At 36.0% G+C, this 17,164-nt stretch overlaps 1 protein-coding gene across 1 annotated transcript in view; it reads right to left on the bottom strand.

The window, feature by feature from the left end:
- Window positions 1-605: 605 nt before the first annotated feature.
- RBBP8 (retinoblastoma binding protein 8) overlaps window positions 606-17,164 on the bottom strand; it is a 33,658-nt gene continuing 17,099 nt past the window's right edge. The window contains exons 8-18 of the mRNA XM_009707904.1: window positions 16,437-16,534; window positions 15,656-15,783; window positions 13,814-14,696; window positions 13,598-13,724; window positions 12,451-12,551; window positions 11,515-11,629; window positions 10,454-10,624; window positions 9,766-9,835; window positions 8,718-8,814; window positions 4,116-4,257; window positions 606-1,195 (exon numbers count right to left, since the gene is read on the bottom strand). Of these exons, the coding sequence (XP_009706206.1) occupies window positions 1,098-1,195; window positions 4,116-4,257; window positions 8,718-8,814; window positions 9,766-9,835; window positions 10,454-10,624; window positions 11,515-11,629; window positions 12,451-12,551; window positions 13,598-13,724; window positions 13,814-14,696; window positions 15,656-15,783; window positions 16,437-16,534 (2,030 nt within the window). The 3' untranslated portion in view covers window positions 606-1,097. The remainder of the gene's footprint in view (window positions 1,196-4,115; window positions 4,258-8,717; window positions 8,815-9,765; window positions 9,836-10,453; window positions 10,625-11,514; window positions 11,630-12,450; window positions 12,552-13,597; window positions 13,725-13,813; window positions 14,697-15,655; window positions 15,784-16,436; window positions 16,535-17,164) is intronic.

Genomic DNA, 17,164 nt, shown 5'->3' with positions numbered 1-17,164 from the left:
AAATACAAGAATAGAAAGTACACATACATTTTTTATATATAAAAATAAAAGTAATGTACTTTCTATTCTTTTATTTTGGTTTAAGGCATTTAAATAGTTGCTGCTTTATGATCTCTTTTTAAAGACAATTCTTACTGGTTGAACCTAACTTTGATTTTATGCTGCTTGAACATTTTATTCTATTCTAGAATGCTACTTTATTCCTCAGTATCTTGTAGTGATCTTTGGCCTGCCTACCTATGTGAAGGCACTCTGCCTCTGTGATACTGTATGCTCTTATTCTCCAAATGCAAGTATGAAACTATATCCCCCTGCTACAAAAAATTAATTTAAAATATCTCTGGAGAATCCTTCATAATCTAGTGGACAGCAACGGTCATCACCGAGGAGAAGTCTGTGCATAGTTGTCATCCAAATTTAGAAATAACAATGCATATCTCTGTCAATGAGATAGATATACAAACAGATCCAAATTAAGAAAAAAATATTGGATACTCTAATTTAAGCACTGAGAAAAACATGGTGCTATACATTTAACAAGAAAATTTAAGACAGACACTTAGACTATGTGTTTTTCCAAACTATTAACAGTAGCTATGTTTCATATTTAATACAGCTTTATTACAAGTAGATATAACCATTATTGCCGAAAGAGAAAGGCTACATAAAAAAATCCAGTGCAAAATAAAAGCACCCTACAAAATCTGCATTTCTGTTCCCATTGAGAGTCATTTAGACCTTGCAAGAAGAACTGATTTCAGTAACTTCAAAGCAGTTACTCACTGACAAAGTTTAGACAGGATTTGCTGGAATTTTAGCTGTTGACTTCAAAGTAAAAAATGGGAGACTCATTGTCCAACAGGTGCAAAAATGAATACAAAATGTATTAACAAAATATGAAACAAACATACATTAAATAGTTTTGTTTCCCGGTACATCAGATTTTCAAATGAATTTTATAAAATTTACATATTTAATGAAATGATTTATCTGTCATTGTGGAAAACACAGTTCTTTATTTCAAGTTTATATTAACTATAAATATCTAAGGACAGGAAAGATACTCTTCAAGTTGGCGTGCCTTACATCCCCATCCTTTATGTCTTCTGCTCTTTGCCTTTTGGAGAAAACATTACGGCATAAGGCTGCCGTCTTTTTGGACGCTGACAGGGAGCAAGATCCTCTTTAATATAACCTTAAAAGAGTAAGAACAAATCTGAGGTAAGAAATACACTATTAAAACATGCATAACTTCAGTTTCATTTTTTTGTTTACATTCAAAAAATAATTGTTAATTTTTTTTTTGTTTTGTGGCAACTGGTTCTCACTTGACAAAGAGTTAGAGATCCCAGGCTGCAATATCATTAATGAAAACACTCAGCTGCTTTCTAATAGATGACTGCATAGTAGTGCAATACATACAGACAACACTGAAAAGGAGAATGGAAACTATGAATTTTTCATCTATTCAAAACAAAATTGCATTTTTCATTGTCTTTTCTACAGAAGATTTTATGTAAGAGTAACAAAGTATGTAAGTATTGCAAATTCAGTTGACTAATAAAAAAAAAAATCACTTTTTAAGATGTATTTCCTAGTCACACAAAGGAAACTTCAGGCACGTGTGCTTTCTGGGTCTAAACAGTACATCCCTCTGGCTTCAGGGCATTCTTATTTATTAAAGACTTGTCCATTTGGAAAAAGCCAAACATGAACCTATGGATCAAATACGCCTTGAACACTCTCTGATAAGAAAAGTGTATAGAAAATCTCTGTAACATGCTCAACTAGCTAACACTGAGAGTAAGCAGACATTTTATGCAAATCAGTTACAGCACCTGGCTTCTGTCAAACCCTTGCTGTTTATCAGCGCTAACATCTGCTGAGGTCAGAGTAGTAGATTCCTACTTCATAGCTGGAAAATGCTGTCTATGCAACTCAGTTATTTAAAAAAAGAAAAACCAACACAAACCACAGTTGGTTCAAGATACCAATAAGAAGCAGAAAATACATCCTTTGTACCCCACTACTTCGGAATGACAGCTGCAACTGCTCATCATGGGAACTCTCTCTGGTGTTTTGGTGTTCTTGCTGCACTCTTGTATAATACGGCTTTTTTACCAAGACAGGGCTGATCTAAAGTCTGCCTCTGCTATGCTGTTGAGGACCATTAACAACTGAACAGCTCTTTCTCTTGCAGAAACAGGAGACTAGAGATTGCAAGCAGGTTCCAAATGGGTAGCAACAGACAACTCCCTAACAGGGTATCTCCATCACCTGGAGTTACAAACAGCCATGCCTAGTTTAGACTAGCTTTCTCATTTGCTGAACAGGGAAGAGGCAACCAGTTTGGAAGAGGAAGGACTATGATTTGTTCACCTTGAAATACAATGATCAAGAACCAAAGGTGGTTCTAGAGTGGTGAGAACTCTCTCTCATTACTCAAGGTAAAGGAGGAATGGATGAGCCTCAGCCAAGCCCTAACTGGATACAGAAATGAGGAAAGAGACTACTCACAAAGGAAGTGGCGATTCAGCAGCGCTCCTGAGGTGCTGGCTAGCTGGACTGAGGAATTCACTTTTCCTTATGTCATACCAGAGACACATTGATAGAACAAAAACCAATCATTTTCCTGAAGCCTAACCAAGCCCAAGGAAGGTTAATGGCCTGCAAATTCTGTGACTAGCTTAACCCTTTGTAGTGGATATATACAAGCCCCCAGTACTCAAAGGGGGCTTATAAGAAAGATGGGGACAGACTTTTTAGCAAGGCCTGATGTGACAGGACAAGGGGCAATGGTTTTAAACTAAAGGAAGGTAGATTTAGACTAGATATAAGAAAGAAATTTTTCACAATAAGGGGTGGTGAGGCACTGGCCCAGGTTGCCCAGAGAGGTGGTAGTTGCACCATCCCTGGACACATTCCAGGTCAGGCTGGACGGGGCTCGGAGCAACCTGATGGGAGTTGAAGATGTCCCTGCCCATTGCAGGGGGGTTGGACTAGATGGCCTGTAAAGGTCCCTTCCAACCCAAACCATTCTATGATTCTATATTTAAGAAGGGGAATCTTCGACCAGGGCTTCAAAAGCAAATTTGACATTTGTCCCATTACAATTGAGGGGAAGCTTAAAGTTCTGAACACCATGGTTGAAATACACATATTTCTTGGAAATAGAGCTTCAAATTTAAATTAACTTGATTCAGTATAGCTTGATTAAGCAGTATGATTTGCACTACAAAAGTTACGCAAGTCCCTAAAAACGAAGGCACTCTGTTCTGAAAGATTTAGGATGACAGTACAACACTATCACACAAGAACACATACACATCTCTGGCTACATTTTCCTATGCCCAACCTGAAACTGTTATGAGAACAAATGAAAATAAGTGAAGACTAAAGCTTCACAGCTAATAACATACACACAAATGAAGATATAAGTAACTCAATGAGAGTTCATATAGGGCTCTTTACCTCAGAGTTTCCCCACTTCTGAAGAAACATACATCTAGCATGCTAAAAACTCACCATGTTTTAACATCATTAGTAAAAACTCATTTTTATACTAAGGTCTAGGATTTACAAGACTTACTTAGGAAAAAACACTCAAACAAACCAGCTTTTGAGTGTCACTAACAAGCCGGGTATATCTATTAAAAACTATTTAATGACACCCTACCTTCAACATTTCCATTATCATGTGGTATTATGGAGCTCTAAAGATACAAAGGACATCAATGTGCTGCCTGTCTCTCCTCAGTAAGTACAATGTCTCAGCCTTTGCCTCTAAAAAATGTTGACCCAATTCTTGCTTTGGTTCAAAGACATGTAGGGTTTTAATTAAGTTCCATGAAAATCCCAATTATTTCTGCCTTCTCTATCTATGCTCTAAGAAAATTTCCTTATATTCCTTTCTTAGTAGGACAGGAGCTGCTAAAAAAAGAGACAGTATTTATTCAAAATAATGGCTGCTGATAAGTAAAGAGACCTCAACAAGACTGGGTGAGAAAGGCTGCTTTATGAACTACAGATAACTTCAGGGAACCATTTCAGGGAAAATAAAATTAAAAAAACCCCACAGCTTTAAAAAGCGCTTTGCAAGTCTTTTTTGCACAAACCTCTTTCCACACAAGTTTGGGTGGAAGGAAATCCAACCTCCCAGAAATTTTCAGGAGTATTTGGCGGAATGTAGCGAAATCTGTGTCTTGAACAGGAAGCTAGTTTCTTTTCTCTCTCTTCTTCAGGAATGTCTGCATAATACTGAATGTTACGGAAAAAAAAAAACCATCCAAGTTAAATTCATACAACTAGAGCAACTGCTTTACACAATGACACTATCAATCACTGTTTATTACCACAGTTATCTAAAAATAACGGTGAGGACAGCCAAGAGTAGAGATTCGTTATCCAAATGACAAACACCTGGCCATTATCCTAAAAGCTTACTGAATTTACAGAGTAAGTATAAACTTATGGTGGCAAATTTGTTAGCTTTCTATCTTTTAACATACCATAGGTACAAGGTTTAGGCATACATACAATTACTTATGTCAACAGTTTTAGTGACTGATTTTACAAAGCTATGTGGCACAGGTGTTGAAATTGATGGGAATTATCTAATAAACTAAGTTTCAGCTCTCCTTTACAAATAAAATGGAAAAGTGAAAAAATGTACTACAAAATCCATGCTGCAGAATTATTTCCAGTGTCTAAATTCACAGTAGTAACAGCAAACTTAAGTCAAAATGCTTACTACTTAATTATCCTCAGATTAGGAGTAAACAAAGAGCTAGTTTAACTAGCTGACTGACACTGGGACTCCAGAAACTATCTGCCAGCTGGGCATTCTCTATATAGTAAATTGGCTAGCTACTCTTTCATCCCTGTCACCTGTACTGGGGGCTGCAATGAGAAAAGTGTATACACTCTCCACACTTTTTTGCTGGATGTTCTCATGAGTAGCATCATAGAAAGATAGTTTTTTCCATGCAGTCTTCTACTGTTTTAGTTCGTGATTCTAGCTAGCATCTCCTATAAAATAGCAACCTGGCACTTACCAATATCATAGAGTGCCAAAACATTTTCAGAGCGAATGCACTGTTTGATTCAAGTGGCAAGCTAACAGTCGCAGTCCGGACTGCACAAGAAACCCAACCCTCATAAAAGTGGTAAAACAATTCTACTGAAATTATAGTGTTACAATTAAAAAAGGCAAATTAAAGTTTAAAAATGTCATTCAGTCAGCTGGAAAGTGATCCAGAATCAGGAAAGGAACAGAATAATACCTCTGTTAATAGAGATTACTTCCTGTACCCATCTACTGGTAGGATTTCAGAAAACCTACTTACTTGGAATAGTAAAGCACATTAATAAATTCCTTTCTTCCTACTAGATGGCAGACAAAGTATAAAATAGGCATAAAAGTCCTCCTCCAAAAAATAATGAGATATAAATATTGATGATTGTATAAAAGAAGAGTAATCACAGCTCCAAAAATGTCATTTACAGAACTGCATGAACTAGGAAAAGTAGACGTTTCATTTTGCGATTCTGTAGTCTGTGGGAACTGCAGTTCTGCCTGAAATTGAGGAATATTTTCTCCCCCCACCCGCAATCAATTCAGATTTCTTGCCATTCTACAAAGTCTGACACCAGAACATATTCTGCTCTTGAAGGCCTTAGAAGTACAGGAATCTGATCTAGTAACAGGTGGGTCTCCTGGTCAAGAACAGAGATTCACGTTGTCAGCAGGCTGAATCCAAAATTTCAGATTCCTGGTCTGTCTACTACAAAGTGCTGGTACACAGGATGGGATAGAGTGCCAGTTCCATAGATAATATTCAGGAATGGTTATAAGCTCTTAGTAAAAGGTTCTTCAAAATGTATTGTGTATAAGCCCAGGATACTCCTGTGCTCTTGACAGCAGAATCTTTTCCAGTCACTGAATTTGGAGACACTTAGTTTGAAAATATTTGCCCCTGTCTTACAGAATGCCCCCTTAAACAGGAAAAAGCCTATGCCAAGACAAGAACTTAAGTGGGTATCAGTAGCTTGTGGATTGAGTCAGAGTAGGGTCAGTTATGCAGCTGGACTTCAGAGACCCAGCTGGAAAAATGTCTGTGTCACTCAGTTAAAGATCTAGAGACTAATAAAAGAAGAGGAACAGATAATTATCATCTAGTACACATCAGTTTTCACTGATAGAAGTTAAGAAATGACATGGTGTTAAGTCAACATTACAAAAATTACTATAGTATCTGTGTAAACCAAATATATTAATAGCTGAGTCTTATTTAGGGATAATTAGCAGTGCACCTTATGTTTGTCCTTTAAATAGCCTGGAATTTTAGAAATCGGCCTACTAAAAGTTTGCAGAGTACTGCTTTTTTTTTTTAAATTAAAATGTTTATGATTGGTGAGGAATGTTTATGGATCAAACAATCAAAAACAGAGTACAGTCTTATAGGAACAGAAAATAAAAAGACCAATCAATAATTAAGCTAAGTATGTATTCAAAAGAAACTAGAAAGTATTTTTTTTTATTTTGGTTTGTTTAGAAATCTATTAGAGTTGACAAAGAACGAGAAAGTTACATATACATCTGCTAAATAGCAAAACGAACTCTCAGCTGTTTTTCTAGATTGATCTCACTATCCACAGCATTTTCAACCCACTCAGAACTTTTGAGCTAGGCTCTCCCATGCGTGAAAAGATACGCAAAATCTCATCCTGCAGTGTCTTCACTGTAAAAGAACTGTTTACAGAACATTACAATTTGCAGTCTCAAAAGAGACCAAACCCTTAAAACGTTCCTCTCATTAGTTTACCACAAAGTTACTTAGAGTAATTTCTGTAATCTAAATGTATATAAAAACATCTGATTCTCCTACTTATCTAAAGTATAGCTAGACGTAATAACCACACTAGCAAACATTACTTTTACAAGCTACCAGTAAGTCCTGCATACAATCTTTCTCTGATTACATCGCAGTCATTAAAAAAAAAAAAAAAAAAATCAAACCAAGACCCTTTTATAAACGTTCTACCCTGTAAAGTAAATGAGATGCTTCCACAAAGTTTTAAGATAAGGACTTACAAACAAAGGAGTTTGATATAAGTCTGCTATGGCATGTGCAGAAGTTAAATCTCTCACATCTCAGAATGACAGGCAACTCTCCCCACTCATTCCACTTGCAGTACAGGGCCAGAAACAATTTACTGATTTCTACCCACTCCCTAACTATTTCCTTAGACTTTGGAGACTTTCCAAACCCATGTGACTGATAAGTAAGCCAAGACTTTTGTAAAGTATCATTTATGCTTTATCTTAATACTCCCTTCTTCCATAGGCATTTCATTCAAATCTAGTTTTGTTATGGTGCAATGACACAGCCAAGTATTCCACACGTTCCAAGACATTCATCTTGAATGGTGAGACATAAAAAAAAAAAAAACACCCAAACATCAAAAAACCCCACAACCAAACCGCCCCTCAAACCAACAACAAACTGCAAGTTTTCTGAAGCTTAATGTAGAAATCTAATATTGTAAAACTGGAGCTACAAATGTTGCCAAACACCATAGTCACCACTCTAACTCGCCAGAAAGTAACAAGAACTGGATTTGCGGAGGAGAAGGTCTGTAGCTTACAGAGACAGGAAATTAAAACACTTAACACATGGCTCTTGGGCCAAGAAATAGATTGAAGGTGTGGGCTTTTCTGGTTTTGTTTTGGTTTTTTTCCAACACCTAGTTTTCTTTCAAACTCTTTAAATCAAACATGTTTTTGAAAATGGTATTTCTAGTTGACTGTAAAACTTAATTATTTGCATTTAATGAGTTTTACCAAAGCTATTTTTCAGGAATGTGTCTTTGTTAAAAATATACTCTAATAAATTTCTTCAGGAGAACCTAGGAAAAACGTTGGTTCTACACAGGTGTGGAAATTAAGTGAAAAGATTCCAGAGAATCCATCATTATTCAGTCATTAATCCACACTTCTTGTGTGTATTAGATCATTGCCTAATTAATTCCAGCCTGAAAGTCTATTAATGACCAAATGAAATATGTCTTTATTACACATGTAATTACTTCAATATTTTATCTCTATACCAAATATCTGAAAGCAGTTTAGTAATTTGAAGGGGAGGAAAAAACATGTAACGTGAAACCTAAAATTTCATACTTTTTAACCTGCTAATGTAAACGTTTTTGCATGCCTCTGCACATATATACACAGTGGCACCTATGCTGGTGCAATTATCTGAAAACACAGAGCCCCCAAAAAACAAGAAAAAAACCCAAACACACAAATCAAGACTATATATAGGTACAACAGGACACAAACTTACTTATTCCAGTACCTGTAAACTTCATTAGAGCTTTGAACTAAAGTTTAGAAACTTGTAATCATTCTTGGACTACCTAATGTATTTTTTTATTAACAAAAATCTTACTGGAACCATGATGTGAGAAGTTTCTATCATACAGATACAAAGTCTTAAATTTTTTTTGTGTAAGTTATATGCAGTTACTACAGTTAAAAACAAACCAGCCAACCCAAAACTTGGTAAACAGCTTTGGTAAACACTTCTCTGCTACTGTAGGTACTGATGATGATGATGATGCAACCAGATTCATAATTTCAACAGCACTTTAGCACTTAGATACTAGCAGAGTTAGGAGAATGGAAGACTGACCAAATTTTAAGCACTACTTACTATTTCACATTCCTTACAAGTATGACCAGGCAATTTTCTTCTTTCTTCTTTTTTCCGAATAACCTCAATATGAGGAAAATCTAACACAGTATTCTTTCTGAAAAACAAAGATGTTTTCACATGATAGTACTTTTATTTCTTCTACATGTATGGAAATTTCCTGGGTTTAGAACACAATGAAGGAGAATCTCAAGAAAAGAAAAAAGTATCAGAAAATGCCTGCAAAACCCAATCATACTGCATTTCATAGCTGAATAGGATTATTTTTGTAACTAAAACAGTTTCAGGATTTTTTAAATGTAATATGATCTTTCACATAACCAGAGATATGCGTCTCATTATTATGGCTTTTCATAGTGTGAAAGTAATTACTAGATCAAAATTACTCAAATATAGATCTTCTGTTGAATATTTATTTTGTCCAATACGCAGTTGTGCTTGCACTAATTTCTGCAAGAGGAATGTACGTTGGCATTCAAGAACAGAACAGATGCTTTTCAACTTATCTGCTTACAAAACAGGTTTACAACGAAAACATACACTGAGGTAAAAAATAAGGAAACAACTATTTAACTGAAGGCTTGGTATCATTATGAAATGAAGATTCAGACTACCAATGATGATTATACAGAAAGGCAACAGAGGAGGCACTGAGAGGTAGAGCTGTTAAACATTACTCATTAATTGCCCAGAGGAATGGGCAAAAATGCCAGAGAAGGAAAGGTTTTCATTTGTACGAGAAACCCATAGGCTCTTTGCTCATAAACTCTTGCATGACCACATGCCTATAAGAAACACGAATTACAAAATACTGCATTCAATAAAGTTATAAAAAGCAGAAGAGGCAATCCCTTCTCTTCAGCAAATGTGATGGACAGGCATCTCAATGTGTTTATTTTATCTAAGGCTTTTATCTACTTCAGTAGATCTCTTACCCACGCGTCTTCAGCCGCTAGTATGTTACATACAAACACATTTATTTTACAGAAGAACAAGCTTCCTATAGGGAAAAAGCCCTGAAAAGCCTATACAAAACAAACTAAATTACCTTTCATCACTTTTGAAATATGGTTCCACAAAAGCTTTCTGCTTGGCTTTATCTTGTTTATCCTCATGTTCTGTAAATATACATGCAAAACAAAAAAACTACATGTCATATAAGGTTAACAGACTGCCTGGAGAAACATCTGGAAAATAATTAGCCAGCTATTAAAAAATACAAAATTGCCATGTACATTCAGTCTGAGACAACAGATTCAAACAGATACTAAAAAAAATACAGAATTGATTGAACCAGTGATCAAGAAGCATTACTGGAGTAGAAGGAAAACAGCAGTGAGACAAGTAAAAAAGATTAGCAGAATAGCAAAGGAAAGGTTGCTTAAAATACAAAATACTGTGAAATCTTTGATAGAACCTAGGATAGGGAGAAGAATGGAAGCAAGTAATCTGCAGCCAAAAATTGCTGTTTCCTTTGTGTCACTTTGCTGTACATCTCCTACGCCAACTTCCATTACACATCCCGTATTTGTGTGGTGGCTATATAAATGAACTACCAAAGTAATTTTCATATTGGTTTATGTTATGTCCTTACAATGACTAAATTTTCCCATGAATTTATGAAAAATGAATTGATCACTGATTTGGCATATTTGTTCCGAGAGAACAGAGCCTGATTTCAAATCTACTTTCGTAGTTTAACCAGGCTAATAAAGACAAAACAAGTTATATCCCACTCTTTAGTTTCTTGCTAGCTGCTGTTATTTCCTTATCCTGCTCTTCATCATGATGCGGTTCTTTTTCATCACATGCAGAAGGGCTATCTGCTGGTAGGCAGGATTCATATTCTTCATGGGTCGTCCGATCAAACATATCTGTTAAGGTATCGTTAATTTTTTTTTCTCCTCCTGTTATAAAAAGCATAATGAACATTCAAGTCAGTTTCTCAACAATTTAAGTGAAGAAAGTGCATTTTGATTGAACGAGTATCCAAAGAGCTAACATTTACTTCATGCTCCAGTACCGATTAACTCAACATCAGCTATATATTTCTTGTTTCTGCAATTTCTCTGTCAATTTTTCAAATGTAGCCAATGCTCATTTATTTTTCAGAGAGCTACCTTGATCCCATTTCTAAAATTTGATTAATTGCTAAATCACTTTGATGTACGTTTAACCTTAATGCTGGATACATGAAATTTTTGTTCTTGTAATTATGGAGCTACCCAAGCAGAAGGAAATACTTTCTGTGGGTAGGAGATAGGCTGTTGCAACTTCCATAGTTTAAAAAAAAACCAAAACACACCATTAAGAGTCACTGCCCTGCAGCCATGATTCACCACATACCATACATTCAATGTGATATAAACACATTTGGATTAATTTAAAATATACTAGTTCTATTTATATGTCATTAAAAATTAAATTAGTCTTTCCATAGAAAGTCTGATACAATTACACAGCAAACTTTCCAAGCTGTTTGTTGTAAGAGTGATTGTTGCAGGTGAGATCACAACTATTATATGGTTAAGTAATTAACTCTTTAAGCACTGTAAAAGCATAGCTACTGGCTCTGTCTCAGCACAAATCCTGCAATTTTCTTTATCTATGTTAAGAAAACCTCAACAACCACTGATTCTACTAGGAAATAGACTGATCTTTGTAACCTACAAAAATTCATCAGTGCTTTCTTACTGCAAATCATTTTCTACTATCTATTCATACAGGGGAAAAAAATGCCCTTTACTCTTTCCTCCTCCAAAAACCAAGCAAACCAAAAGGAAAAAAAAAGTCTTACTTGGACTGCTTTCCTGATTTTGCTCTTGATTTTTCATTTTTAATAGCACACTTTCACCAACATATGTATAATCCATATCAACAACTTCCCCTCCGACTCTTGACTGAGAACCACCCTAAATAAAAAAAGCAAACATGACAATTGCACTCAGAAGCAACTGGCATAGTCAGCAGCATTGCTGTATATCTGAAACACTTTCACAACAGTTACTGGCTACTTTTTGGACACCTTCTGTGATTTTTTTTTTTTTTTCCCCCTGCAGTAATGTCTGCATGATAAAGATGTAAAATCTACGTAAGAGAATAATGTGTTTTGAAATTCAAATGTGAAGCACTTATCTGGTGGATTACAATACTTGATGGACAAGACATGCCTTAAGAGTTTTCATGTTAAAATCTACAAAGGTAAAAAGTAACATTGAAACATACAGAAATTAAAAACTGGTCAAATCAACAGTTTTTAAGATGGCCTTTAAGTGAGACAAAACAAATAGCCTTAAGGAAAATTCTCAGAGATCCTAATAACCAACCTGCACCCAACTCAAAGAAAGATAATAGTCATTATCTGCACATTTTCTGTTACTGAGCATAAAGAGATATCACAGTGAACATTTTCACAGGAAAAATTATGAGATTTAGAACATTTGTTTTTTGTCTTAAAAGAAACCCAAAACTAACCCCAAATGCACCAGTTTCACACTGAGTAGCCACTTGGCTGACTTTATCAAATACAACTAGATAGTGGAAATGTTTCAGGATAACTGTAGTATACTATGCATAAACAAACATTTCAGGAGTGCAAACAAATATCAAATGAGTTGAATTTATATTTTTGCTAGAAAGTGGTTTTGGTCTGCCCAGAATAAAGTCCATGATACTATTTTTGTCAGCTTTTTTTCAATATCATAGAACATACAGACTGGTTATACAAGTTTACCTTTGTATCAATCACAGTAATGTCCATTTTGTACTGTGAAAGGTCAGCCTCTGGGTCTATGCTCCACTGGAGTTTTTCTAAAGAAGGTTTATCTTTCAGGTCTGGATGCAGAGAATACAAGAAAAAAGACAAATAATCAGTATCAAATTCTACCAACAGCATCCTATATTGTGTAAATTGTAAGTCAGCTTTCCTTTTATCAATCAGATTCACTTTTCTCAAACAATAAACATGCTTATTTGGCATAAATCACATTTTGTCTGAAGAATTAGAAACAGATCTTTACATTTTTTGTCATATTCAGGGAGCACACCACTCCTTTGTGTTTGTATGGAGGTGTGTAATATATAAAATAAATAAATAAATAAAATCAGGTAGTATTAGGTAGTATTAATACTGGATGAAAGACATTAGACTGGTAAGAATAAAAAAGTCAGGTCTTAGAATACTAAAGAGTGCAGAAGTGTCTGGTCATTGTTCCACAGATGGCTCTTGATTTGTCTGTGAAGTAGACGTTTAGATTCTAAGCTATATGGCCATACCAACTACTGACAGATTTTTTTAAAATTCATACTGCAAGTATTTCTAAATAAAGGATGCTCAGCTAAGGAGTACAGAAGCAGTGATTCTACAATCCCAGTTCCAAAAATAAGTTTTCAGACTTAATAGGAAAGAAGATACAACTTCTAGGAAGAGTATTGGACACAATCTGTTCATTATCATTAAAGGTACAAATTTCTTTAACAGATCATCTGGAATAATGAAAAATATTAACAAAATGGCTTATCCTTACACTTAAGTACAGTTTTGATATAGATAGTTTAAACTCAAACTTCCTGAGATTTTATTTCAGTATCTGTTATTCACATGCTGCAGCAAACAACAATGCTAAATAAACCAGAAAGAACAAGATTCCTAGCCTGTTGAGTTTACAGCTGAATGCCAATGACGTATTTATTATATAGTGGCAGAAGAATGCCAGGAAGATAAAGACTGAAGTGATCTTGAGCAGTCCTGAATAGAATGAGACTGAGTTAGAAGCAGAACAGAGAAAGTGATTGAAGTGGGAAAAAAGAAATTAGGAAAAATTGTATTCACCCATAGCACGGGCAGTGGGACAATAAAAGCAACATTTGCATCAAGTTACCTTGCTCATTTTGCAGTGCTTTATTTTTTGATAGTCTACAAGGGTTTGGTTGAAGTACAGATGCTGGTTCAGACTCTCCATGTCCTGTCCTTGTTTTCTTTCTATTTGGTACATGGCCACTGGCAACCTAACAACACATTGCAATTTTACTACTTCCCAAAACTTAAATATAATATTTCCAAGGAGAAGGAAAAAAAAAAAGTCTGAAAAGCATACCATCACATCATCAAAGAGTTGCTCTGTCTCTGCAGAACTTGGCAGCGGTGCAGTTTTGAAGGAAGGAACTTCTTCTTTCATTTGGATCTGGTTTTTCTTATCTGGGAATGTTTTTCCCACCATTGCCTCTTGCACATAGGATTCCTCTTGAAAATCTCTGCTAAACAAACAGCTCTCATTGTTGGCATTTTGAACGGATGATGAACCTTCAGGAATGGGCTTCCCTAGCTGTGAAAAAATGTCATGCAGAGTCACCTGTTTCAGTCTATTTTTACAGGTCTCCTCACTTCCTTGTTTTTTCTCTTGACCACGAACTGCAGAGAAGCGATCAGACAGATCCAAGGGCTTATCAACTGTATGCTCCCCATTAATATGCTGAACATCTGATCGAAAGGGCATAGAGTTCTCTTTGTTGAAGGATGTTTTTTCACAGCTAATTGCATACTCATCTTCAGCTTGCTTTCTCTTAGCACACCTGCCTTCTACCTGCTTCTGGTGTATGAGAAGGAAATCGCTCTTGATCACCTCATTTTTAGCTGCACAAGTGTTTCCAACACAGATTACAGCCTCACTAGTATTCTTCTTCACAACCATTTGCCTATTGATAGAGGCCTGGCTGATAACTGAGTTGATTTCTGTTCCAAGATTCATTGGTGCAACAAAAGCAACATCTTCAGATTTTGATCTGCTTTTATGAGATCTGGAACTGGAAGGATTGTTGAAGAGGTTGGTTTTGAGATTAGGCTTCAATCCTGAATCTAAAATACAGGGGGCATGACTTGTACTTGAGTTCTTCTTACTGCTAGAAGCTCCAAAAACAGGAGAAGCTATCTGATAACCCCAGTCAACGTGTGGTGGAGTGTTCTGAGATGGATCTGAAAGACTGAATACAATGAGAGATGAGATATTTCTCTACTGCACACAGGGGGCTGGGAAGAGAGAAAGGTATATACAAAAATTGTAAGTTTCCTATCAGTGACCTGCTTTAAAGCTGTCAGAGTTGCTAGTATTAACTGAAAACAGAAGGAAAAATAAAGGGGAAATTTTTGGTCTAGGAGTAAGTACTGTTGCACTTAATGCTGTAAAAGGCAAACACAAAACATAGATCTTGTCCTTCATTTTAGTATGGCGTGAAACTGTTGCACATTCAACTGTGAACCAGGGTCAGGAAGCCTACACAGGAATCTCTTCTACCAAAGGACTCTGTACCTTTCAATGCAGTGAAATAGAAGAAAGCAAGAATGGTTGCCACAGTCTATCTAGGTTCTTGTATAGATATTATAACCACGGTAACAGATTCTCAAAGCTTCTGCAAATGAAGGAAAACTGTGCAAGCTTCTTTCAGGTACTCTCCTTTTTACTCATCATCAATAAAACATACATTTAAGATGATGAATAGGGACTAAAAAAAAAAAAAAAATCTTCAGTTTAGACCACCACATCCTGAGGACAGCGGGAAGGGCAACAGCCAACTGGTATAACATCTAGTCAGCAGAAAAGTCTTATGATCATTTGCTTACCCCAGCACCAGGCCCCTTACCCCGAGGTCTATGGGCCTCCGAAGATACCTCGCAATAACAAGAAGTTAGCAAGGGAGGGACTGTGTATATAGAAAGCCCAAATCAGAAGGTTGAGATTGAGTAAAAGTCCACGGTTTTGCATTCTATCAGTTCCTTTGCTTCTAATGTTATGTACTTGAAAGAAGCCCGTATAATATGAAAGTATTTATTTCCATGTCTGTACCTTTAAAGCAAACTGCTGTAAGGTTTTAAATTCTACTAAAACCAGAACTTCATACAAGCCTGCTTAAAACAATATTATTGTAACAAAGTGGAAACGCACCCTAAATTGCTGTCATCGTTTCTTGATTCGGAAGCTGGATGTTTTCTTGAGTCTTCAGACTGCATGCTCTCTGGGGCCTGGCTCATAACAGTATTAGTGCAGGGAGGACTCAGCACACTCTGGGACTCCTTGCAAGTGGTGAAGGAAAACAAAGAAAGGAAATGTGCGAAGCTATAAGAATTAAAAATTAGAAATATACTAGGTTTGCACATAAATACTCTGGAGACCCATTCAAATTGAACCATTCAAAACTCTAAAAAATAATGGAAGTTAAAACAGAGATGAAATTTTGACCAGCAACTAACGAAATCTTATGGAAATTAAAAAATTTCATCATTCAAATGCACGCACACAAAATAAAATGGTCTGCATACTATCATTTTCACTGTAGTTACCAATCAAAAACATCAAATAATCTCACCTGAGTCACCAGTCTCATCACTAAATAATCTTTTCTAGTGTCTTAGACTTGATTACTGCACAAAGGGAGTTTGGCAGACCCAAGAATTTAGTCCACTGTCTTAGTCAGACTTGAAAGTTGTATACACAGCAGGAACCGCAGCCCTACCCTCCTCCCCAGCCCCCAGACAGGTCAGCACAGTTATATCTCTTCTTGCTAGCGCAATTCTGTAATGAGTAAGCAAAAGCAAACTAAAGTGAGTGAGCTTACTGGAACTCAGAACACTCTTGCAGAATTTTAATGCAGAACAGAAAAATACTGTTTTTGAAAACAACTGGCACAAAAAGCTGATTGTGTAAGAAATTTGGGAATACTACTTACAGATTCCTCTTGAACAGCAAGTCCAATTGTTTCTGCCACGACTGCAGCCAAGTTAAAAGATGGCTTTGGAACAGGATAGCCTCCCATCCTTGGTTTATCTTTATGAGCAGAAAGAAGCTCACAATAAGTTATATATACATTATAGTATCTTGATCCACGCATACAGATGGTACAAACACAGAACTAAAACGATCACAAATTAAAATTGGTAATTATGGAAATAGTTTGACCTGTGTCAGATAAAAATCATATCTGGAAGTGGTAAGTGGAGAAGGGGGGCAAAAGAAGAATTTCTGATGAGAGCAAACTGCTGTATCATCACAGAGAAAGATGCTGCCAGTTTGAATACAGCTCCCCAAAATTGAAATACAAAGACAAGTCAACGTAAAAATTACTTTTCAAACTCCCAGTCCAGGGCATGAATAGTCTGAGAAAAGCATGTAGAACAGTGATAATGTATATTTATAGTAAAATGCTTCTGTTGCATATTTCCTAGGTGGCACTTATAATTATTCTTCCTGTGTTTTTATCGGGAAAACAAATAGATGAGTTTCCCCTCTTTCAGGGGTTTAATATTACTCAGTTTATTAAACTAGGACAAGGTAATGCGATGGGAAAGCACAAGATCTGCAACGCCACAACCATGACTTGCATGAATGATCCCAAAATGCTGATGCTCGTAGTCATTTATAGTTAAATACTTCACAGAAAAAAAAATTAAAAAAAAT

This window comes from Cariama cristata, unplaced genomic scaffold (genome assembly GCF_000690535.1).
Source record: "Cariama cristata isolate BGI_N322 unplaced genomic scaffold, ASM69053v1 scaffold11679, whole genome shotgun sequence".
NCBI lineage: Eukaryota > Metazoa > Chordata > Aves > Cariamiformes > Cariamidae > Cariama > Cariama cristata.
This window is presented reverse-complemented; position numbering and strand designations above follow the sequence as displayed.